This window comes from Cyprinus carpio, chromosome A24, assembly GCF_018340385.1.
Source record: "Cyprinus carpio isolate SPL01 chromosome A24, ASM1834038v1, whole genome shotgun sequence".
NCBI classification, from domain to species: domain Eukaryota; kingdom Metazoa; phylum Chordata; class Actinopteri; order Cypriniformes; family Cyprinidae; genus Cyprinus; species Cyprinus carpio.
The window spans coordinates 2,707,748-2,733,136 of record NC_056595.1 but is presented as its reverse complement, the minus strand read 5'-3'; the positions used below and the strand labels follow the sequence as shown (position 1 = coordinate 2,733,136).

The 25,389-nt window shown below is 35.5% G+C and overlaps 1 protein-coding gene across 1 annotated transcript in view; it reads left to right on the top strand.

Annotated features, from left to right (window-relative positions):
• The window catches only part of pard3aa (par-3 family cell polarity regulator alpha, a), a 426,774-nt gene that overhangs the window by 242,837 nt on the left and 158,548 nt on the right, over window positions 1-25,389 (top strand). Inside the window, 2 exon segments of the mRNA XM_042714045.1 lie at window positions 6,478-6,616; window positions 20,278-20,464. Coding sequence (XP_042569979.1) covers window positions 6,478-6,616; window positions 20,278-20,464 — 326 coding nt within the window.

The following is a 25,389-nucleotide window of genomic DNA, read 5'->3' as shown; positions in this document are numbered from 1 at the left end:
CACTGTCCTCACTCAGAGATGCTCAGTCCTTTGAAAGTATGGAATTTGCATCAAGCCAAAGATAGTCTGATGTTTTACAAAAGTACTATTTAAGATATTCTTAGAAGTGTTTCTCAGTTCCTTCTATTATTTACTCCTTGTGATTATTGAACTTTGTAGATTGGTCTCAGAGGAGGTGTACAGTAACCTGGTAGATGTTTGATGCAGTCTGCTCTAACTGCCAGAAATCTAAAGCCTGGTTAACACTATTTAAACAAGATGCAAGCAAAGCAACATCATGTGTGCACTGTTCTTTAACACTGACAGCATTTCTGCTGTGTAACGAAGCTAGCCCTTAGTACACTTACAAATGCATTGTAGATATAAACAAACATTCTATGCTGCACAAAACTGTTTATGTATAGTGTCTGGTAAAACAGCACCCACCCCACTTCTTTTTTCCCGAGTCTCTATCCCTAAAAAGTGAATTTTCATAAGACACACCCATCTTCATGCATATTCATGAGTTGTGTCTGCAGAACTGTGAAGGGCCCTCTGGTCCACTGTTTTATTCACGGTTTCTTTGAGGATATTTTCTTTTTATACAAAGAGAAGGAGAAATCAAAGCGATTGCACCACAGCTCAGTATCAGGCTGGAAATCCTTCAGGAGCTGAGAAATGCACACACCTGTCCTCACTCAGAGATGCTCAGTCCTTTGAAAGTATGGAATTTGCATCAAGCCAAAGATAGTCTGATGTTTTACAAAAGTACTATTTAAGATATTCTTAGAAGTGTTTCTCAGTTCCTTCTATTATTTACTCCTTGTGATTATTTGAACTTTGTAGATTGGTCTCAGAGGAGTTCAGTAAACCTGGTAGATGTTGAGCTCTAACTGCCAGAAATCCAAAAATCTAAAGTCTGGTTAACACTATTTAAACAAGATGCAAGCAAAGCAACATCGAAAGTGCAACAACTGCGTGCACTGTTCTTTAACACTGACAGCATTTCTGCTGTGTAACAGAGCTGAGACTCTAGTTTGCACCTGTGTTTCTGCTATGCTGCAAAAATCCTGTTTTTAATGGGTATTTTTTGTCTTTTTCTCAGTTAAAATATATATAAAACCCTTGAAAACAAGATGCATTTATTTAAAAGCATCAAGACTTGTTTTCAGAGAAATCTGTTTTTGATTTGAATCAGCTGGCTGATTTTTGGACTTCTTAAAAGAGATTAAAAAATCATTTTAATCACTCTCAGGCCATCTGAGATTAGAATGAGTTTGTTTCTTCATCAGATTTGTAGAAATGTAGCACTGCATCAGTGTCTCAGCAATGGATGCTCTGCAGTGAATGGGTGCCGTCAGAATGAGAGTCCAAACAGCTGATAAATGCAACACAATAATCCAAGATGTTTTAACTTCAAACTGTTGCCCATTCTGAATCAGGAGAAAAAAAAACACAAAACAACAACCATTAATTAACAAAAACTAACCAAAAAATCTCTAAAATAATATGTGTCTGGATTTTGATGTGAGAGACAACAGGAGAGACGAAACGAGCTGTCAAATGAAGCTCTAAATACTGCCAAATAAGCTCTAAACGAATATGTGTCTATATTCCAATGCAAAAAGCAACAAAAAGAATCAAATGTACTAAAAATACTATCTTTCAAATATTGTTTCTCCATAACAAGTGAAAAATATGCCAGTGCATAAAGGTACAGCATGACTGTATTGTATCAAAGCATGTTTAGTTTATTTACTGTCTTTCCAATAAAAATATCCATTTAAAAACATTTTAGTATTTTTGAGTGCTGGAACCCGTTACTATGTGTGCCAAAATAAATACTTTCTACCTTAGCATGCGGTGTGGAACAGGCCTAAGAAATTTCAGATTCTAATTCATTAGTATTCTCATCAAACTAAATCCCAAAAGTGCCTCCTATGCATAAACACAACCCATGTGGTGTGTGTCCACATGACGTTCATGAGAGCTGACATCAGGAAGGAAGTGCCACGCTGGCTTCAGAAAACCGTCCTGCTGAAATGAGGGTCTGATCGATTGTGTCTTGAGAGAGCTATCAATCAGCCTGACTACTAAATTATGGTTTTATTAGCGTTGAGCCAGACTGCCGCTCCACGGGGCGAAGCGGGGCATGATGGGACGCATCCACACACACCAGGCAATAAGAGAAGGACTTCTGGATCTATCCTTCATTAGTTTATTTACCTTTTTGACATGAGCTCACAGTGACTTACTGATGTCATATCACTGTGACTGGGATTCATGAGGAGGACAGAAGCATCATAGGAAATGTAGTTTTGTGTCACAAAGAAATTGCGAATAGGAAAGGGCGGATATGTGTACGAGGCAGGTTTGTTTGACTGGAGGTGTCCAGGGAGCAGAAGCCCAGCTCCGAATGAAGACACTCTCTGTAATCCAATCTCAGCTCAGCAGGGAAACTCAATTGGTGCACCTGAGAAAGTAATTGATTGAATGAAAGGGCAGCACACTAACACACAGTGGCATTGTGAGATTGGGTGTCACGACAGCCACTCACTCACCCTTCATGAGGTGAACAGAGACAGTTGTGTACAGAAAACATCAGTGTAGCTTTTATTCGGTCTTTATTGTCTGTAAAAATGCCATCAAATGTTTTTTTTGTTAATTTATCACATCAAACTAAATTAAAAAATAAACTCAGTTAGAATGAGAAATGTTGAAATAAAAGTTTTATTTTATGGTTTTAGTTTCAGTTTTAATGAATTATAATGAGCCTTTTACTGTACATGTACTTAACAATTCTAATTTATTTATATAATTTTATTTATTATAAAATAAAATAATATAAATGAATAATATAGTAATATAGTAATATAGTAAAAAAAATAAATATAGTAATTAAAGTAATTATAGTAAATATCTAATTATATAAAACATCTAAATATATAAAACAGTTATATTATATATACAAAATGTTTAAATATATTTGTAAAATATACTTAAATCTAAATATATGAGAAAATCTATAAATATGAATCTGTAAATCTGAAATTTTACAATGATTTACCACTTTTAATTAATTCATTCACTGTTCATATCGCTTCTCTCGAGTGCTTTATCATGTCTGTTCATATCGCTTCTCTCCAGTCATGCTGTAGACGCCACAAGCATGAGTGCTTTATCATGGGACTGCCTGTATTTATAGATCAACTCATGTGCAGTATTCAAACAGTGGTCCCACACAGGTCACTAAGGTTAGCCAATCACAATAAAGGTCACTTACATAAAGAAGTATGAAAGGTACAGTATCAAAACACAGCCTTTTCAATGCTTAATGGCCAGGATAAACTAAATTATAATGTTTTGAGTGCAAGAAACCTTGACTAATGTTGACTTTAAATGTGTAAAATTTGGCTCCCTTAACTAAAGCAGTTGTACCAATTCAGTGCCCCTACTCTCACCGCTGAGAGAATTAATTCACCCATTATGGGGACACATAATAAACTGTCACTGGCTCAAAAGCACAGTATTCACAGGGTAAATTTGAGCAGTTCAACCCACAGCTGCACAGCCTCGGGTGCTTGTAGCCGTCATAATCTACTTGAAAAATAGACTGAAAATATGTGAGAGAGGACAACAGATCTGTCATAAGGGGTTCATCTGCTCTTCGTACCGCCGAGCAAATGAGTGCCGGGAGAGAGAGAAAATGGGATTGGAGAGATGCGATAGAGAGGGCTAATGAGGCTGTCTGGGTCTCTGGAGAGAGCTGGACAGAGCAGAGGCTGTATGTGACAGCTTAAGACCTGTAATTACAGGCTGAGAGAGGGAGAGGGACGCTGGATTAAGACCTCATAAACAGCATCAGGAGGCCAGCCCAGTCTGGAAATGTGTGTGTGTGTGTGTGTGTGTGTGTGTGTGTGTGGTGTGTGTGTGTGTGTGTGTGTGTGTGTGTGTGTGTTAGAGAAAGGATTAGAATGACTATATGATGCTGCTATGAAGACAAGGAGAATCTTCTCTGTGCTGAGGATTTTCTCAGCTGTGTTTTAATGTGAAAGTGTTCAGTTTTTGCATTTATTCATAATTATGATTTCATTTGCATATATTTTGAAGTATATACCATCTTCAAAATATATGCAAATGAAAATCATAGCATTTATTCAGAATTATGATTTCATTAGCATATATGTTCAGTTGTTGCATTTATTCATAATTATGATTTCATTTGCATATATTTTGAAGGATATACTAGTAGATGGATGGATGGATGGATAGATAGGTAGAATGATGAATATATAGGTGGATAGGTAGAACAATGGATGGATGGAACAATATGTAAAATAATGGATGGTAGAATGATGGATAGTTATATGGCTGGATGGAAGGATATGTAAAATTATGGTGTATAATTGAAAGTAATAAAGAATAATTAAAATAATGAAAGAAAAAAAATAATAAAAGAAAGTTAAATTTAATAAACAATGCATGGATGAATGGATGGAAGGATAGGAAAAATCATGAAAGGACGGATGGATGGGTGATGGATGGATGAATAGGAAGAACTATGTATAGTCACATGGTTAGAATGATGGATAGTTGGATGGGTAGAATGATGGATAGTTATATGGAAGGATGGAAGGATAGAAAAAAATATGAAAGGACGGATAGATGGGTGGATGGATGGTGGATGGATGGATGGATGGATGAATAGGAAGAACTATGTATAGTCACATGGTTAGAATGATGGATAGTTATATGGATGGATGGAAGGATGGATAGGTAGAATGATGGATAGATGGATAGGTTAGAAATGAATGACAAATGCGGGACAAACTACACACAAGAATGCCAATCACAACACAAAAAGCAGGCAGACAAGAAGGGGTGTTTTAATACACATGGCTAATCCTGTTTGAGGAAGCACTAGATTAGGGGAGATTATGTCTGGAGAAGGCAGAATAAATGGGTTCATAATAACTGTTCACCTCCTTTCAGTCCCAAACACTGTGCCTCTAAAGATCTGTGTCTCCCATAAGCAGATCAGTTCAACCAATCACCCTCTATTTCCTTTAAGAAATACTTCCCCATCTTCCCCATTTGATCTTCCTCTCATTGTGTCACAACTGTCAGACTTCAACAAAGGTTCATAAAACAAATCCTGGTTTTGTAATGAAAAGCTCATTGAGGAGAGTCAGGCTGAGCGGTTTATTGTCAGGCTGCCCGTGGCACTTGCGTCGGATGAAGTTGTAATTGCGGTGACCCCTTCTATGCGTCAGTACCCGTGCTGTTTTATCAGCCCCAGCGAGATAAGTCAGCAGCTCTAGACTTCATTAAACATCTCATCTATATTAAACAGTCTGGTAGTTTCCCTCCCGAATACAGCGTTTGTTGTCCCCAACGCTGCCCCACAGACCTCCTGAGCAGAGTAAGATGTGTCTTGTGTGATGGGCATCCTGACGCATAATGTTTGCATACTATAAATCAAGTAAAAAATGTCCTGAGTCATACCTAGATATTAGAATATCAAAGGAGGGTTGGTTGTGGGCTCAGTAAGAAAACACTTAGCAACTATCGAGAACACCCTGTGGTTGGAAAGACAGTAGGATGGATGGATGGATGGATGGATGGATGGATGGATGGATAGATGGATGGAAATATATATATATATATAGATACAAAAAAAGATAGATACATAGATAGATAGATAGATAGATAGATAGATAGATAGATAGATAGATAGAATGAATGTTGGATAGACAGTAGGGATGCCACAATCCTCAATATAATATTGAACCTTTCGGTACGGCATCCATGGTTCAATACGGCTTGTGAATTGTGTTTTTTTGTTTTTGCATTTGATGAATAGATAGATGGATAGGTAGAACAATGGATGGTTGGATGGATGGATAGACGGACAGGTGGATATGTTGAATGATGGATGAATTGGGCAAGAAAGAAAATGATTGGCAACTATCGAGAACACTGAGGCATGTAAAATACCTTACTAGGTTGTGCACATTCCCATTGGTCCTTTGAGGCTTGGATCTTGGTCTTCCTTGTGGCCAGAGCCCAGGAGGTGAGAATGGGTGAGGAATCATTGCAGACCCTCATTCTCAACATAGCCTCCTTCAGGAGAAGTTCCTTTGGGAGAAAGTGGGGGAAGTATATAATGCTAAGGACATGAGAGCTCACAAAAGACCACACTCACCAACAGCCTAATCAAAAGAGCACAGTAACACCTCTATTACCACTAGAGCCTGCGGATGAGATCCTGAAGATGTACTTTACAAGCTGTGCAACAACTGTCTTTGTTGTGGGGGGGGGGTTCTTTTTCTCTTTGTTCTGTGGTTTTTGTTGTTTTTGCATTGTTTTAGGCATACACCTGACAAAATTTTTTGATAATTGTACTTAAAGCAAGAAAAAATATTTCATAAATAGGCAAGAAAAATAAAGCATCCGAAAGATTAAAAAGAAAGTGTGTTTTTTTCTTTTTCTTCCCAGGAGGCTCCTGGTAGCCCGCCTATGCCTCTGAACTCTTCACGAGACGAACATGAGCGACGGATCTCTCAGACACTGTATCCTGGAGAGAGCCTGGATGACAACCACACCCCACGACCCACCATGATGGGAAGAATGATGGGTAAGCTGATAAAAAACACTCAAATATTAGTCTTAGCCTCAGATGGCCCTGATGTATCATTTCACACAAAGCGTTTTCAAACCAGCTAACAGCTGACTTTACTCTTGTCCTGGAGTTTGTAAATGGCTTTATCAGTCTGCTGGTAGTTACCAGGTTGCTCCAAGAAGATCTAATTGATTTGCCAAAGATTGTGATGTTTATAGCATTGAATCTTTGAACAATTTTAAAGGGATAGCTCATCCAAAAATAAATATTGTGTCATCATTTACTCACTCTCAAGTTGTTCCAAACCTTGGATGAGTTTCTTTCTTCTGCTGAACAGAAAAGGATATTTGTTGAGGAATGCAATCATTTCTTGAATTAAAAATGTACAATGTGACGGTTGGCGATATTTGCCCCGCCCCTCCTTCACTGTGATTGGACCACTGGCACTGCCTTTCACCCAAAGTTAAGCATTTTCTCTATGTGACCAGAAAAAAACACACAATTAAAAAGTATCCCAGCGTCAAGGGAAAAAAAATACTTTGGTGGACACACGGCCTTAAACAAGTGAACCAGATGTCCTTGAGCTCACTTGATTGCTCAAAGGGTTATATCTGCTTTATGAATATATTACATTAAAAGGAAACGGGTCAGTTCACATGCCATTTAAAGGTTTCTTCTTCCTGTCTATGTGGACGGTCCTTGGTCAAAATGCCTGCATCGTAATAGTCATTTTTATGCTCTGCAAGACTATGTATGCACACATGCTGTCAGTTTACTGTATGTCCTGACCTTCTGTTTCCATTTCCACCTGTTTCCTCCTGACATATTTGGTTTAAATGCAGGAATGAATGAGCAGCTGGACACACGCAGGCTCAGCCCAGCCAGTCCCAGCATGCTCCTGTGGTTTTGTAAATGGGGGTTAATGTCATTTTCAAGCCCCGTGTCTCATCCAGCATGACTCTTTCAAGTCAGTCCTGATTTCTCTCAAACTCAGCTCAGTTCTAGTCCTGCCAGACAATTGGAATCGGCAGACCAATCCTTTCACCGTCATGCTTGTCATTTCACAATCGACTCCTCAGTCTTGAACAATAAGCTCTTTAGTACCTGATGCAAACCCTCTTCTTCCTCATCCTCATCCTCCTGCTTTTCCTTCAGCCCTCGTTTTCTTCATCCTCCTGTTCTGACCTTGTCTGCTGCGTGTGTTCTGATCGCAGTGTGACGATGAGTCAGTCTCCTCAGATTTAATGTCAAAGGCGCCTGATGGCCAATTGCACTTGCTAAGCCTTGCTTTTTGTATTCTTCTTCTTCATTTTGGCCCTATTTAGTCACTTTCTTTGACAGTATGGACAGGAAATAATGGGGAGTGGTCTGATAAAATTTTAAATTATTATTATTGTTATTACTACTACTACTGCTACTACTACCACTTATCACTTAATAAATAGTACTTATTATTTTATGTGGAGCCTGGAATAAGCATGTTAGAGTGGAACATGGAAAAAGCATGTAAGTTTTTTTTTTTTTTAATTTCCAGAACCAGAATAATTTTTTTATATATATTATGTTTGTTTTTTAAGTGCCAGAACCAGAATAATTTTTTTAAAAATAGTTATTATTATTATTTTTGGTGCTTATTTAATAGGTCTTTTTATTTTATTATCAATAAAATTATACTTAGCATTACTCTTTTATATAATATGCATTTATAGTGAAATATTTATTTATTAATAATAATAATAATAATAATAATAATTTATAATAATAAATAAATGTATTATTTTATTAATGATCAATGTCAGTGATACTATTTAATATTGAAAATAAGTATTTATTGTATTTTTATTAGTATTTTATTATTATCAGAACTCAGAATTCTGTCTTATTTGGTTTGCAGAAATGGTAGCACTGACACTTTTTTTCAAATAGCGTGAAAGTCATTCTTCTCAGTGTCAGTGCAGAGAAATTCTAAAACTTCAGCACTTCAGAGAGTTTAGCTGTACATCTTCTCCGGAGGAAAGTAAAAAGGCAAAAGTTTGAGAAAGTTTACCTGAGGGAAGATGGCTCCCTTCAGCTGTTGTAGGCTTGACACATTGTCATACATCTCATAAACTCGCCCCGCGCTCCTGACGATTGTTTCACCACTTGTCAGTCATTTGCATGACACATTATTTTTGTTTGTGAAAACATGAAAAATGCAACAATAACACATCACATTAAATGGTCCGTTGCTGACGTTCTGAATGACAGAATGTCTGTCATGTAACTTTGCGCACTGCAGGACATGAGGACGAACCTTGATGTATGGACCCTGTCGTGTTTGTCAGAGGTTGTTTCCTAAAGGACCAAGGTGGAGACCTGACTGACAAACCATGCTGCATCACTGTCAGGAAAACAGTCTTCAGCAGCCACAAAACAAGCAGACATGGCAGGGTTTGAGCTACAAGGTTAGAGAGATAATGTCGTCTCGCTGGCTGCGATGAGGAATGAAACTTAAAAGCTTGAAAACAGACTGAAATGAGAGAAAACGCTAAATACTGAATGAAAGGAGAAAAAGAAGAATAAAATAGAAAGAAAGAACAAAGGAAAGAAATATGCAAATAGTTAAGAAAGAAAGAAAGAACAAAGGAAAGAAATATGCAAATAGTTGGTATAATTCCTCTCGGATAATGTGAGATTTTGATTTACTTACTTATTTAAACTGGTCTCTGTTTAATTACAGTTGGTCCTGATTGAAATAATTAAATGAATGAATAAATAATTAAATAAATAAATAAGTTAAATGCATTTATTTGCTTGAGTGTTTATGCAAGACCATCTAAATTTAAATTGTGGCAGGTATAAACAGACAAAAGTAAAATAATAACAACAACAACATTAATAATAATAATAATAATAATAATATAATAATAATAATAAATCATTTTGTTTGACTTGCATTGTGTTTGACATTAAAGAATCACATCCTGAATGACACAAAAATACTATTTGAAATGTGATCTGACCTTTCAGACCAAAATGCATTTCCAAAAATCTAATTTTAATTGGTTTTCAAACCACATACAGATGCTTCCATGCGGTTTTCTGCAGTTCAGATTACAAATAGCTAAATAGATTTGTGTCTCTTCTTTCCTTGTCACATATAACATATTCCTACCTTCTGGAGGTACGGTGTGAAACTGCACCTTCTCTGTTCAGCAGCCGTGCTGTAGATGTTGGATTCTTGTAGTCTTGTAAGTTCAGGTTGCTCTTAGTGTTACTTTAACACGTTAAACACACATAAAGGGACTTTTTCCTTTCATTTAAGGGGAGGTGGTGTACCAGTTTGAATTTGCCCTTCACACCTGTTGATTTCCACAGAGAGGTGTCTCTAAGTGTGTGATGGGAAAGGTTAGCCCCATTAAACTGCGTAAATAGGCACTGTGCCAAAAAACGGCATATATGGGTGCATTAATAGTCCTTCATTTAAAACGACGTTTCTGTGACTGGTGCTTCTTGGAGACTCGCTAACCACATTCTGCCAATAGAGAGACATTTTGAGGAATATTCTGAATGAATCTACCTCTGAATGACAGTCATTACTGTAGCGAATGCCTTGTGCACTTGAGGTGATCACAGTGGCAGAACATTTTAGCATGTAGTCATTTAGACAGAGTCCCGGAAATCACATTTGAACAGGATAAAAAAAAAAAAAAAAAGATAAAATGAGAAAATGAGCCATATTTTGGATTAACATGATACCATCATATAAGTTACGGAATAAATGAACACCACGGTGTTTTGCGAGAGTGAGGTCATCATTTGTGACATTTAGCAGCAGCTCTGTGAGATGTGTTTGTCCTTATGATTCAGCTAACAGCCAGCCCAGTTATGAGCAAATATTCATCCAGGAATGTTAATAGAATGTCTTTTTGAAGTTATTTGGTCTTTAATAATGTTCTTAAACATTAGCACATTACTTATGCTTCATATATGGAACGTTTGTCTGAAACATTTTAGTTGAACGTTGGTTTAACTTGTTTAAATGTTTATTCTTACTAGTTGCAGGTAGTTCAGAGATCACTTAAAAGTAATTTTCCCATAATGATAAAATGGAACATTCCCTTAATGTTTTTCATAACTTTCACATAACCAAGAATATTTTATTTTATTTTATTTTATTTTATTTTATTTTATTTTATTTTATTTTATTTTATTTTATTTTATTTTATTTTATTTTATTTTATTTTATTTATTTTTTAATTTATTTTTTTTATTTTTTATTTTTTACATTTAGTCATTTGACAGGCACTTTTATCCAAATATGTGGATGCTACAACAAAATAGATTAATCTGAGGGAGACGTGGGGGAAATGCTGTGGAAACTCATGTATCACACAGATGATTATCTTCTTTAGACTTCCTTTATTCCTCAAACATAAAACTAATTAACTGTAAAGCTAATGTTGCATGTCTTTGCAGCTGCAGTAGTGATTAAACTTAACTACTTCAAAGCTAATCTCGTTTTTTCAAGCGCTGTCTCTGATGTTTGTTGTACCACCGGTGCATTAGGTTGAAAATGAATGAATCTTGAAATATAATCTTGTAGCATTTTATCTTAATGCAGTATCTGTTTAATATCTCTTCTTTATATAAAGACATAAAAGAGCTTTAAAACTAAACCCTGTGAGTCAGAGTGATGGGCGGGGCTATTAATCTGACAGTGTAGTGCCATCACATTGATTGGCTGCAGTCGCTGTCAGGCTGATTGATTGGCGGCGCTGTCAGAGGGAAGAGCTGCCGGCTGTGAAACTGTGTGAAGATGTAGCATATACACTCAGCCTTACATCAATCTAACTGGCAGTGTGAATCCACCTCTCTCAAGTCGCTGCTACACAGGCTGCTTGTCAAGGTATAATGCAGCAGGTGGGAGATACACATCTCGGGCTGAATCAAATGAGCTTTTTCTTCTTCCTCCATTTCTCTTTTCCTCATCCTTTGGCCGAGACTCTGAGGGATGGATTGTTTAAAGGAGTAGTTATTTTAAGAAAAGTACAAAAATAAGCAAATGCTTGACGGTAATTTCTTTGACGGGGAGTGCATTAGCAGTCGGGCTCGCTGTGAGCACAACTTTGTCCGAATTGAAAAGTCCAGGAGGAAAATCACACTGCGTCGCAAATTGAGGAGCCATCGCTTACTTCTGGACGTGCTGTTTCGCAAAGCAACTGTTAATGAAAGAATGGACAGAACAAAGGGAAGTGGGATGGAAGGGTTTTGTGTTGTCAGAAAATGTTAATAACTGGAGAATTTTACAACACTTACAGTCCATCAGTATTTCTAACTGCCGTTTTCTTTATTTTACACAAGCATTTTGGAAAATATCTAAAAATGTGTTTTGTTATCAAGTTTTTCACAGAATTTTTGCCGCAAACTGTGTAAAAAGCATCCGATTTCTTTAAAAATGCTAAAATAATAATAACAATAATAAGTGGTCTGTGTTTAACAAACCAAATTAGATTTCCATGCCAAAGCCAATTTATAGCTCAGTGGGTTTATTCAGGAACTTTTTTTTTTTAGATAAAATGAATCAAAATAACTATAGAAGTTTAAGTTATTAAACACACAACTATAGAAGTTTAAGTTATTAAACACACACACTTTCATCACCACACCCACAACATGCACACACACAATAAGCGGGGACCTTATTTTTCCTTAAGGATTCTTTGGAAAGTGGAAAGATCAAAGGAATAGCATTTATCTGAAATTGAATCTTTTGTAACATTATAAATGTCTTTACTGAAAAATATGAATGAATCTTTTGTAACATTATAAATGTCTTTACTGTAACTTTTGAGCAATTTAATGTGTCCTTGCTGAATAAAAGTATTGATTTCTTTAATAATAATAATAACAATAATAAGTATAATCTATAAAGAGACATGGATACCTCAGATGAGAAGTCCATCCCCTACTATCACACAAATTCTTCCACCTTTTTTTCCTCAAGTAGCGTATAACACCATACTACAATTCGACTCCTTTAATCATCACACACTTTACCCCCTTCCCCTCAAGGTACCCAACTCTCAGAACCTCTTTCTCCCCAATGAACGGCACTGTACCAGAACTAGAGTGGGCAGTACCAGAACAGACTGACAGAGGGTGACCACACTAGAGTGCCTCCTCAGCCTCCCTCGGCTTCTCTTAAGTGGTTTGTCTGCGACTGTCAGATTAACACACTCGCTGTATTAACCTGCTGATGAAGACTACCTGATAATAGTGCTGTGCCATACACTGAGGAGGGTTGACGGGAGATAACAGACTACAGAGTGACACACACAGACACGAATCACACACACAACACAGAAGTGAGATAGAGTATTACACACACACACACACACACACACACACTAGAGTATTACACACACACACACACACACACACACACATAAACAATGCATGTTTTCAAAATAGACCTGCCAATTAACACATTAACACACTGCAATTAGTTATAAAATAATAACATGATGAAAAAATTTACACAATAAATTGAATCCCCTGAAATGTATGTAAATTCTGCAGTCAGGAGTTTTCTGATTGACTTTTAGTGGCCCGTAGGTATTAAAAAAAAAAAAAAGAGTAATAATCACAATCATGGATATGAGGCACTTATGAGCACCCTTCTGAATTGTAGAATGACAAATGGGACACTCTCCGTTCTCGTGAGCTTCACAGGCACGTGCAGCACAGAACACAAGACCTCAAACCCACATCAAGTGCGCTAGTTGGGACGGGGCCTAAATGTAAGATTGCAGTCTGCCCAAGAACACTATTTTTGGAGCATTTTAACTTTTAGCAGTATTTAATGGTTTGTCGTGTTTAATGCTTTGGGAAGCTTTTTCCCACTTATAATTTCTGAAAGAGAAAACTTTTCAGGTCATTGCTTTATAATAGCTGATTTGTTTAAACTTTTCTGGTTGTCCAATATAGCTTTATTATTAAACCAGGGATACATGATGTTAGATTTTGCTTTTGCCTTGTTAAAACCCTGCCTTCATTTTTTTTTTTTTTTTTTTTTTTTTTTACAACTTATAGTGTGCTCACTTGTGGGTGATATTTCATACTTCTTGAGTTGTACTTCAATTCCTCCAAACAAAGAGCATGAATGACTTTTGTTAAAAAAAACCCATCTGGATTTCAGTTATGAATAAATTTGTGTTTATGTCTTTCTCAGAGATTTTTCGCGTGCCCCTGAACTGTCAAAATTTGTGAAAGACACACTAGCTCAGTTGTCTCATTAAGACAGGAGACGCTACTTAGGGAGTCTCCTTTTCTCTCACAGTTTTTATTGTTTTCAGTTTAAAGAGGAATTACCATAATAATGTTGTCTTACCATTAAAGGTGCCGTATGTAATTTTATATGTACCAAAGCATAAAAACACACCATAATACATTCACGGATATTTAGGAAATGTGCTAATTTCACTGAAATAAATTTATCTGAAAAACAATGCTAAACCCAGATAATCTACTTTGAAAATGTGCAGTCTCTGTTGGAAAGCATGTTTTTGTTTTGGTCTGTGTGATTCTGGTCACTACTACTGTTTTATCCAATAGTATTTCAACACCCTGTGTTGCCAGAGAGTGGAAAACAGTGTATCGCAGCCATGAGGCATAATTAAATGAGAATAAATCAAGTCATTAACTTACAGTGTAAGGCATGTCAATTGCGTTCATTCCCTCTGCGTGTCCTTAAGATGGAGCATCACGTCTGAGGAGGAGGGGGCGGGAGAAACAGTATTTTGAATTTGGAATGTAGTACCCATTCAACCGCTAGCTAGCTGTCAATATTACACACTGCACCTTTAATGAAAGGTCTAAACAGTACCCAGTATAAAACAAGCCTAAAGAGTCAAAGATGTACTCAAACTTTAATCAACATTTATGCATTTGGCTGATGTTTTTATCTGAAGCGACCTACACTGTATTCAAGGAACCCATTTTAAAAGTTATTGCTTTCCCTGGGAATCGAACCCATGACCTTGATGTTGCTCAGTGTTGAATGTTGTCAACCAAAGGAACTTACGGTTAAGACTAATTGTCTAAGCGTTAAAGTGTCTGAATTGTCAATGTAATGATACTTCATAGAACATCTTGTGGGTCTCAAACCTACAACCCCAAGTGGTTGGGTTGATCTTTTTTTGCTGGTTTTAAAGGGATTATGAGCACTCATCAGGTAGTTGGTGTTAATGAAGCATGCACTCAAACCTTCACCAATTGACTTTTATACATTTGACTGATGCTTTTATCCTAAGTGACTTACATTACATTCAAGGTACACATTTAATGAGTTTCCCCTGAATCAAGCCCATGACTTTGACGTTGCTAGCTCTATGCTCTACTGATTGAACTACTGTTCAGGAAGGCTAATGTTGTCAACCAACACAAGGTTAAGTGTCTGAATGGTCACATTAGTGATAATGCATGGAACATCTTGTGGGTTTCGACCCTGCAACCTTCAACCTCCAAAGTTGTTGGATTGATCTTTTTTGCTGGTTTTAAAGGGGTTATGGGCAGACTGGGAGACCAGCTTACACCAGCAAACCCTTTTTTAATTTTTTTATTATTACTCTGGCAGGGAGTAGATGTAGAACTTTGTTGTTATAATGGCTGAGGCTTTTTCTTTCATGATTTCCTGTGTTTAAAGTATAAGACCATTCTCAAGTTACCTAACTCAAATCAAATGTGACTGTGCGAATGTTGCCAACATACAATGTCAAATGTGTGCTGTACTTTTGGAAGATATATTCTTAAAAACATACTCCATCAAAGACCCTCATTTCAGGGATGACCCTCTGGAGTTCCCCTGACCCCAGCAAGCCACTATGGATGGACATTCATGACAAACACTTGGCTTTCACTCACTCCCCCGCTTGTGGGAAAAGTTGAACTGATTGTTGATGACTTTGTTCCTAAATACATGGGAGGTTGTGATTAATACCACATGTTGGCCTATTTCTTTCATTTTAACATTTTTTTGGATTACCGGATTACACAAAGTTGAATTATTCTTTTTTTCAGTGACTGGAGGAAACTGAAACCTTCATGTTCCCACAAGCCTGTTCGGTGAAGCCCATATTTCAAATGACCTTATTTATATGTTCTTGAAATGCCTAAACTTAATGCACCAGCTCCTCAAAAGCCTTTGCTCCCTATAAGATAAACCAGTGAGGATGATAACTTTGCCTGTATAGATTTTCCACAGAACATTTTGAAGAAAAAATAGTCTAATGGCAAGACCAATTTGTGCTTAAATTTGGGACAAAGGGATATCTTGGACCTTATGAAGCTCAGCCATCTTGAAAACCATTTTGGTGATCAGCATGTCATATTTTGGATGCTGCCTTGCTGGTTTGGTGTCACCAGTTCAAGCTCAACTAGCTCAGCCAGCAAGACCACCATTTTCAACCAGCTTCACCAGAAAAACTATGAGAGTCAACCAGTTTCTTCAGCTACATTTGACTTGTATTAGCAGTTTACACTCTCAGAAAAAAAGGTACAAAAGCTGTCACTGTGGCAGTACCATTTTTTATGGTACACTTTTGTACCTTTAGGGTACCAATATGGACTGTTTAGGTACAAAGGTGTGCCTTTTGAAAAGGTACCGTCCCACTGACAGCTTTTGTACTTTTTTTTCTGAGAGTTGCTTCATTTTGAGGTTTTGAGTGTATGCTTTGTATGATACTTTGCACTTGAAGTACGAGAAATACAAGTAGGAGCAGGATAGCCTTCATGGTCCTGTGATGAGTGATTCCTCAAAGTCAGCTCCTCTCTGCTGGGCATCCTGAAAATCTGTTGCACATTCTGGATGCATAAACGAGGAACTGATTTAATTCAAGTTTATTTGTTCAAACCCCAGTTTGGGGGGGCAGTGCGCCCTTTCCCACAATGTTTTGATTCAGGGCCCAGCAAACAATGCATGGGGGTTTATTTGTTATAGCAAGAGAGACCCCACGAGGGGTCATTTGATCACAGCATGACAGAAAACAACAGTAGCCCACCACCATGCCATCAGCTCCCTGCAAAGAGAATTTGGTGCAGATTAAAGAGAAGAGGCAGTTACAAACACAAACGGCTTCTTCATGAGACCCGACGGTCTGGGAAAGACTGCACATGATAGCCTCGATGCTTATCCTCAAATGACCTGAATGAAATGTCCTCGGGATGCAAGCATGATGAGGAGGTTTAGAAATCTTAACGATTAAACAAAAGCATGATGTGTTTGGTAAGGAAAGCTCTTTTGGGTAAAGCATCGGTCTTGTGGTTTTGCTTTGCTCATCCAGTTCGAGCCAAACTGCATCCTGTTTGGGTTGCATTGCGAAATGTATTGTTGGATGCATATTGTCATAAATGATTCTAGAGTAATAGTGTGTTTCTTGGGGTAATGCATTTCTTTTTGCACACTAAGACAATTAGTCTTACTTTTAACCCACCCACACTCTGGATAATGGATCTAGACAAGGTGCTGAGAAGACGTCAGCAGGATTTGTCAGTCACTAACACCTTCCCTCCAGAACAAAGCTCTCTCAAGGACATCCAGCAGGGCTTTTTTAGTACTGCCTACTGAGCAGGTACCTCATTGTGTCTTCACAAACCATTAGAAATTAGGCGATTGAAATTCTGTACTCCTCTACTGCTGAAGTCCTGTTCTCTTCACAGAGCCGAATGTATAATAAGCCAAGTACGCCTTCGCTATTTTTCTTGTCCTGCAATTAAGAGGTCCGTTTTTAGGCAGATTTTTTATGATTCACCATGAAATCATGAGTGTAAGTGGGTGGACGGAGGATATAATCTCAATAAAACGGTAGGCTCATTAGTCGACCGCAGTAGAATTGTGGTCGCAGTGTTTTTATCTTCCAAGTTAAAGACTTTCACCTTTTCACAGTGTCACAGTGGCTGTTTCTATAGGTGTCCTTCACGCAATTTAGCATAGCCAAGAGTAACTTTCCTTGTATGAGGAGGTCAGCACTCTGTAGGAAAGGCCACATTTAATGCAAGAGCACGACTGTATTCAGGAGTAAAGCCAATTAAAACCATGTTCTGCATGAGCAAAAATATGACCTTGCATGGACATACTGCCATTTTTAAGTGTGTGGATCCTTTCTTTTTTTGGTTTCATTTTTTTTTTTCATCTGGAATTAATCTTGGTCTTTGCAAGTTTTTTTTTTTAGTTTTTTTTATTTGCAAATATTTTTTATTAGTTTAAAGAAAATTACATTTATACACTCAAATTAATCTTTGACTCTTCTATGACCAGCATTTTTTTAATTAAACAATTCTGAATAAAAAGTAAAATAATTTAAAATAATTTTGATATTTTGTTTAAAAAGCATTTATATGTGTGTGTTATTATTATTTTTTAAATAATGATTAAAATGTCTAAACTCACATGCATTATGTAATTTATATATATATATATATATATATATATATATATATATATATATATATATATATATATATATATATATATATATATATATATATTTATATATTTATATATATTATACTTTACCTTTGGCCAGTTAGTATCATGATTTTTTTTCTCCTCAGGTTTATATTTGTTATTGCAGTCATGTGTTGGGCTGTGGCTTTTTTTTTTTTTTTTGCTGTTTCTGCTTTTGAGCATATGTTTCTGTGAATATCTTGGTGTACACTCATGTATAAATGTCTTCTCGCCTCAGCAAGTGTGAAATTCAAGTTCTCACAGTTGCGCACACACATGCATTCATTTGTATGCCGGTACAGAATCTGCACACCAGTGAGAGAAGTTTCCCGTGTTTCCTGACCCACTGCTCAGGCCTTACTGCAGTGAGAGACTGTCTTTGATACGCTGATGCAACCGCTCAGTAACTCCTTCTCCAGCGTTATGGATGATTGCTATGAGATGGAAGCTCTGTGGTCTTCACCTTGGCCCCTGTCCTGCGGGATGGACCGCCTGCAGCATCAAGGCCTCTTGTATATGTCCAGGCGTCCTTGAGAGCTCCAGAGCCACCAGTGCTTTGCATTTTCTTAATGTTTCATCAGCCATGTTGATGAAATTAAATGAAACTTGTCTTCATATCTAACCCCTGCAAGTGAAAACACTGTTCATCTTCAAGTTCCTCAAGCTGAGCTTTGTAAATATTTGAAAAAGTTTCATCTTGTGTACGGTTTAGCTGTCGATTGGGTTAGTCCGAGTTAAGCTGAGTCAGTGCTATGATTCTGTTCACTTTCTGAAGATTCATGCTGTTCATTTACTGTTCAGGACTGTGTGTGCGTTCACACATTCAAGAGGCCTTTTACCATGTACGCTCTGATGCCAGTGCACTAAATTAACATGACAAAGCTTCTCAAATGGACTCCATAATTACAAATTTGTCATTTCGGTGATGATTAATCCAAAATGACATACACTTATTAACAGAAACAGCCCTCATGGAGTGATCTAAAGTTGACTTCCTCAAGAACACAATGCTGATTTTGTAATCTGCCCTTAAGGTTACACCTAAGACCCTTCAGTTAGCATCTTAGATCTTTAACCACTAGGATACAATATCTAAAAAAAAAAAAAAATAAGAATATCAGAAACATTTTATTTAATTTAATTTAATTTTTATTTTATTTTATTTTATTTTATTTTATTTTATTTTATTTTATTTTATTTTATTTTAATTTAATTTTATTTGTTAATTTATTTAATTAATAAATTTAATTTAATTTAATTTTATTTTATTTTATTTTATTTATTTTATTTATTTTTTTATTTTTATTTTTATTTTAAAAATGTGATGGTGCAAAACATTTATTTATTTATTTTTATTTATTTTATATTTTATTTTATTTGTGTTTTATTTTTTAACTTATTTTTTTTATTTATCAATTTTTATTTTGTTTATTTTATTTATTTATTTTTAGAATTTAACCCATTGTGAATGAAAAGCACTGCTTTTCACATCCATACATTTTTTTTTTTTTTTTTTTTCAAAGGTAAAATTGTTATCACATGCTAAAGCTGCAAGTTTCAGATGTTGTGTGCTTGGCCTAATGACGCAAAACACGTAAACGCTCATTTATTTCTGCTCAAGTATTTTGTTGTCTGGACCACGCTGAAGCTAAATCTTTTATTTTTGCTGGGAGGATGCCAGGATTATTTTTTTCATCTAGGAGCAATTACATTTGATTGCTCTTCAGCTGCTAAAGTTGCAAAATGACTTATAGTTGAAATAAATACACTTGGAACAAAACACAGCGGAACTCCAGAAGTTCATGTTTGGATGGAAATGCCTCATTTTAATTGTGAACATGTGCTTTTCGTTCTGCACAAACATCTTCTTTACCCTCCGTCTGCTTTGTGTGTGTGTTTTTTTTAGGGATTGTTGACTTACAGTAACTGACTTTCTTTTTTTTTTAAACATGTGTTTTGGTTTCAGACACAAATGTAATTGTTGCTTTTGCGGTGCATAAATGTTTATATGGGACAGTTTGGTCATATCTGAGTGTACACCTTACTTCCTACATCCTTAGAGGGATTTGAGTCACTTTTTGTGGTCATTCAAAGCCAGTCTGTCCTCCAGATTAGTGAAGCCGATCTCAAAGATTAGCACTTCCACTTTTTTTTCCCAGCATAAAGTTGACATACTCTGTCTGTCTCGCAGGTCACTACCAGCTGTCCCCCACCGTGAATATGCCCCAGGACGACACAGTCATCATTGAAGATGATAGGCCACCTGTTCTTCCTGCCTGCTTACCAAACAAAACACCATCCACCACCCATGATGACATGGGATTTGTGACAGAAATGCCAGGATCCTGGCCCAAAGATGTCCAGATTCAGGACGAAAGGTAATGTTATCACCTAACACAGAATCATCAGGACATTAATGTGTTGAGTCAAATACACTGAAATATTTTGAAATAAAAGATTCCCGTCTGTGTGTGTGTGTGTGTATATATATACTATATATATATATATATATATATACTATATATAGATATATATATATATAATATTATATATTATACATCACCTTACCCAAAAGCATCAAAACAAACAAAAAAAAAACCCCATTTTCAACCTTACCTAAAGCATCAAAACAACAAAAACAAAACCTCATTTTGAACCATAAAATATTTCCTTCAAGAACAAACAGCGAGTCAATTTTTTATGCATTATTAAAATGTTGTGGTCTTTGGCATTCAGTGATTCAGGAGCACATTGATTGACCTCAGCTAATGTTTTGTGATGTCTCGTCCATCAAAAAGGCCAAATCACAGCCCATTATGTTTCCGCTCAGCGCTGAAATGTGAGAGCTGCTAAATAAATGAGTGCGCTGATGGTGTTTTCGGTGTTGTCCCGTCCCAGCAGGGAGGACGATCAGTGTTTTGACTTCAGCTGAATGTTTGGGCTCAGAAGCGCTGTGAGATATCGTGACGCTGCTCCTGTCTTGAATATGTGTGTTTAATAATGCATACGGTCTGTGCACTTTAGCAGAAAGTCTGAAAGTCTTATGGTTTGAAATTTAGGGTACTTCTCACCATGATTTAACCATAATATTTTCATCATAGCTGAAATTCATATTAAATGGTCTTTAATGAGGTAGATGAAATCTCATCTTAAAATTGCATGAATAATTGTTATTAAAGTTGAAGCTAAGATAAATATGACCCATATAAATAAATAAAAATAATACAATAACTTAATATGATCTAACCACAGATATAAACAATAAAACTATAATACATACTCAAAAAATAATATTTACTACATACTAACACTAATAAACCCTATATAAAATTATGTTTATATGCAAACACTAATATTTTTTATATGCTATTAGGGGAAGCTGTTGAATATTTTTTTTTCCTGATACAATTACAGGAAGGATATGCATTGTGTTAAACCCTTTTTAAAATTAAAAAGTGACAAATTAGTGACTTGCTTGACTAAATTTGACTAAAATGGATAACAGGAACAGTGTTATTAGTATTATTTATATACTATTATAGTATTTATTAATATTTTTAATTAGCTTTTATTTTTATATTTTCAGTTTTCATTTTAATTTTAGTCCTTTTATCATATCTATAATTATATTTAGATTTTGTTTATTTTTATGCCACTTTTAGTTTTAGTAATTTTAACACTTTCACCATAAACTTTTTTTTGCAAGTTTTTTTTTCATATTTTATTCAATATTTATATTTTGTTTTATTTCAGATCAATGAATGAATAAATTATTGAATGAATGATTTAAAAAAATAGTTTTAGCTAACAGTGCAACACTATTTAGTAAACAATAACAACACTGAACAGGGAGTGTTAATGTTTAATTTATTGATATATATATATATATAATATATACAGTACCAGGTCAAAATTTTGGAAACATTACGATTTTAATGTTTTTGAAAGAAGTCCTTCTGCTCAGTCAAGCCTGCATTTATTTGATCAAAAATACAGAAAAAACAGTAATATGTGAAATATTATTACATCTTAAAATAGATATTTTCTATTTGAATTTACTTTAAAAAATAATTTTATTTCCTGTGATGCAAAGTCTGAATTTTCAGCATCATTACTCCAGCCTTCATGTGTCACATGTAACATCCAGTCTAATCACCATGATCATTTAGAAATCATTCTAACTATTCTGATTTATTATGAGTGTTGGCAAACAGTTTCTGCTGTCTAATTATTTGATGAATAAAAGGTTAAAAAGAAACTGCATTTATTCATTCAAAAAAAAAAAAAAATTCTAATAATATATATTCTAATCAATATTTTCTTTCCTATCACTTTTTAAATAATCAATTTAACACATCCTTGTCTGAATAAAAGTATTGATTTTATTTAAAAAAAAGAAAGAAAAAAAAGATTACTCGAACCCCAAAATTATACTGACGATACATAGTGTATATTTAGTTATTACAAAATATTTATATTTAAAAACATAGCTTCTTTTTTTTTTACTTTTTGATTCATCAAATCCAATATCCTGAAAAAGTATCACATGTTCCTGAAAAAATATTAAGCAGCAGAACTGTTTCCAACTTTGATACATGAATCATCTTACATTAGAATGATTTCTAAATGATCCTGTGATAATGATCCTAAAAATTCAGCTTTGCATCACAGAAATAAATGATAATTTAAAGTATATATAAATTTAAAAACAATTATTTTTAAATTGGTAAAATATTTCACAATATTACAATTTTTTTTTCTTTGTATTTTTGATCAAATAAATGCATGCTTTGATGAGCAGAAGAAACGTCTTTCAAAACCATTAAAAATAGTAATGTTTCCAAACGTTTGACCTGTACTGTATATAGCTATATATATATATATATATATATACACCTAAATACACATACATACATACACACATACATACATACAATTTTATTCATTCATGCATTTATTCTTTCTTTAGTGGAAAAGCTGTATTATCTGATACACTGGACCTCTTTCGAGTCTTCAGCTGGAGTTCTCTTTCCACCTGCTCACATTATTCATCATTCATTCAGACGCTGCAGACTCTACCTGTGTGGGAATGTTTTATTGGCCACTATGGGAACCATTTAGCTGTTTGGTACATTCAGCCATGAATACAGTAGTCTGTTGACTTAGTGTGTGTGTGTGTGTGTGTGTGTGTGTGTGTGTGTGTGTGTGTGTGTGTGTGTGTGTGTGGTTGTGTGTGTTTGCGTGGGGTGGTGTGTGTGGGTTGGCTGATGGGGGTTCCGCTCCTTGGGCTGAAAAGAGTCCTCCTAAAGCAAGTGACTTGAGCAATTAATTTCTGTCAACTTACAGGTTCAGTGTCTGTTTATTTATTTACATTTTCAGTGACTTACTATATATTTAATTTATTACTTACACAAACACACACACAATTTAGTTTTATTATGATCACATATTTTTATACACATACTAATGACACAACAGCAGCTCTCAACAACAAAAAAAAAAAACACACACACACACACACACACACACACACACACACACACACACACACACACACACACACACACACAGCTACAACACCTCCTCGCTATACTCAATAATTAATCATTCCAAAAAGGCCATAATAACAACACCACACTCTCCTCTCTGTTTTACACTCTCATGCACACTATATAAAAAATTAATTTAGCAGAAGACACACGTGCACATCCATAACACTCAAATCACAACAGCAACACATCAACACACTCATACACAAGCACAATCCATGAATCCTCAAACATTAGAAAAGTCAAACTTCAACTGGAGGGCGCTACCACTGGAACATCACACAGATAAAATAAAAATTACAATTGATATTGCTTATGGTTCATTTTTCACATTGCAAACAGAAACAAAAATCAAATTCAGACTCAATTCATCCTTAAACATACACATACATAAACTTAAACTTATACTTATACTACACAGCAGAAATATAACAAAAATAATAGAATATACTAGATTAAAAAAAAAAAAAGGTTAATTATCTTCAATGGCAATGATCCCACCAACAACACCTAACAACATCCTTTCTACTAATTTTTTTTTTTTTTTTTTTTTTTAGTCAAATGTCCTTTTTAGTTTTTATGAGTTTTTAGTCTAGTCTAAAAATTAAAATCACGATTACTGATCATGATAATTGTGATTTCATAAATTCCATCAGAATTATTGCACTTTCATTTATAACCAAACAAATTTCCTGATTTATTATATTATCATAAATATAAACTCAAAAGCAAAAACAGTGAAACATATTTAAAATATAGCCAAAATCATGCTTGGCTTTATTACAGTTGGTCACTGAGAAAGTGTGATGGCAGATTTAGTCGTAGTAAATGTGTGATAGAACACAGACTGAGCAGAATATCTCAATAAAGGTTGCTAAAGTCCAGCTTGCATGTTTGTTGAGGTTTTCAGATCATCAGTGCTTTTTCCGTAGCGTAGAAAGACCAAAATGGTGATGGTTGTCATATTGGGAAGATAAAGTAAAACACAGGACAGAAAATGTGAAAGCCGCTCGAATTGGGGGATTTAAACTCTTGACATCTGGCAACCGCAAGCATGAAAACTCACAGAGGTCTATATTTTTTCTCTTCTTTTTTTTGTTGAAGAAAATATAGATACATTTTTGATAGAGAGATTTTCTTCACAGTCACAGTAAGTGTTCAACATAAAACTGCTGCGAGACACTTTCTTTCTTTCTTTCTTTCTCGCAGCAGTTTTCTGAGTTCACTTACAGAAGTGTATCTCTCATTAACACATTAGTTGGCTCCTCTCAAGACAAATGGCTCTTAGCAGGGCCAAACCACAAACATTAATAAATTGACCTAGTTAGGAGCAGAACCAAAAGCAGCCATTCATGATTTTGGTGGATGTTTGCTCGAGGTGCGTTCATGAATGCAGGTAGAGTGATAAGTCATGAGAGGCTGTTCGCTACAATCAATTCATCAAGAGATGATAAGTCATGAGAGGCTGTTCGTTACAGTCATTTTGTCATGGGATGATTTTGGTGGTGAATATCATGAGTATTGTCAAGAACATGCCTGGATTTTACAGTATTTCACACACATACACACACGTTTACTTAGCTATCTAAATGGGGACATTACATAGACTTCTGTTGTTTTTATATACAGATATTTATACACTTTTTAACCTAAACCCACCCCTAACCCTAACACTACCCCTCACAGAAAACTTTCTGCATTTTTTTACTTTATTTTCAAAACTTTTCGTATACTTTATTTTTCCATACCAGTTT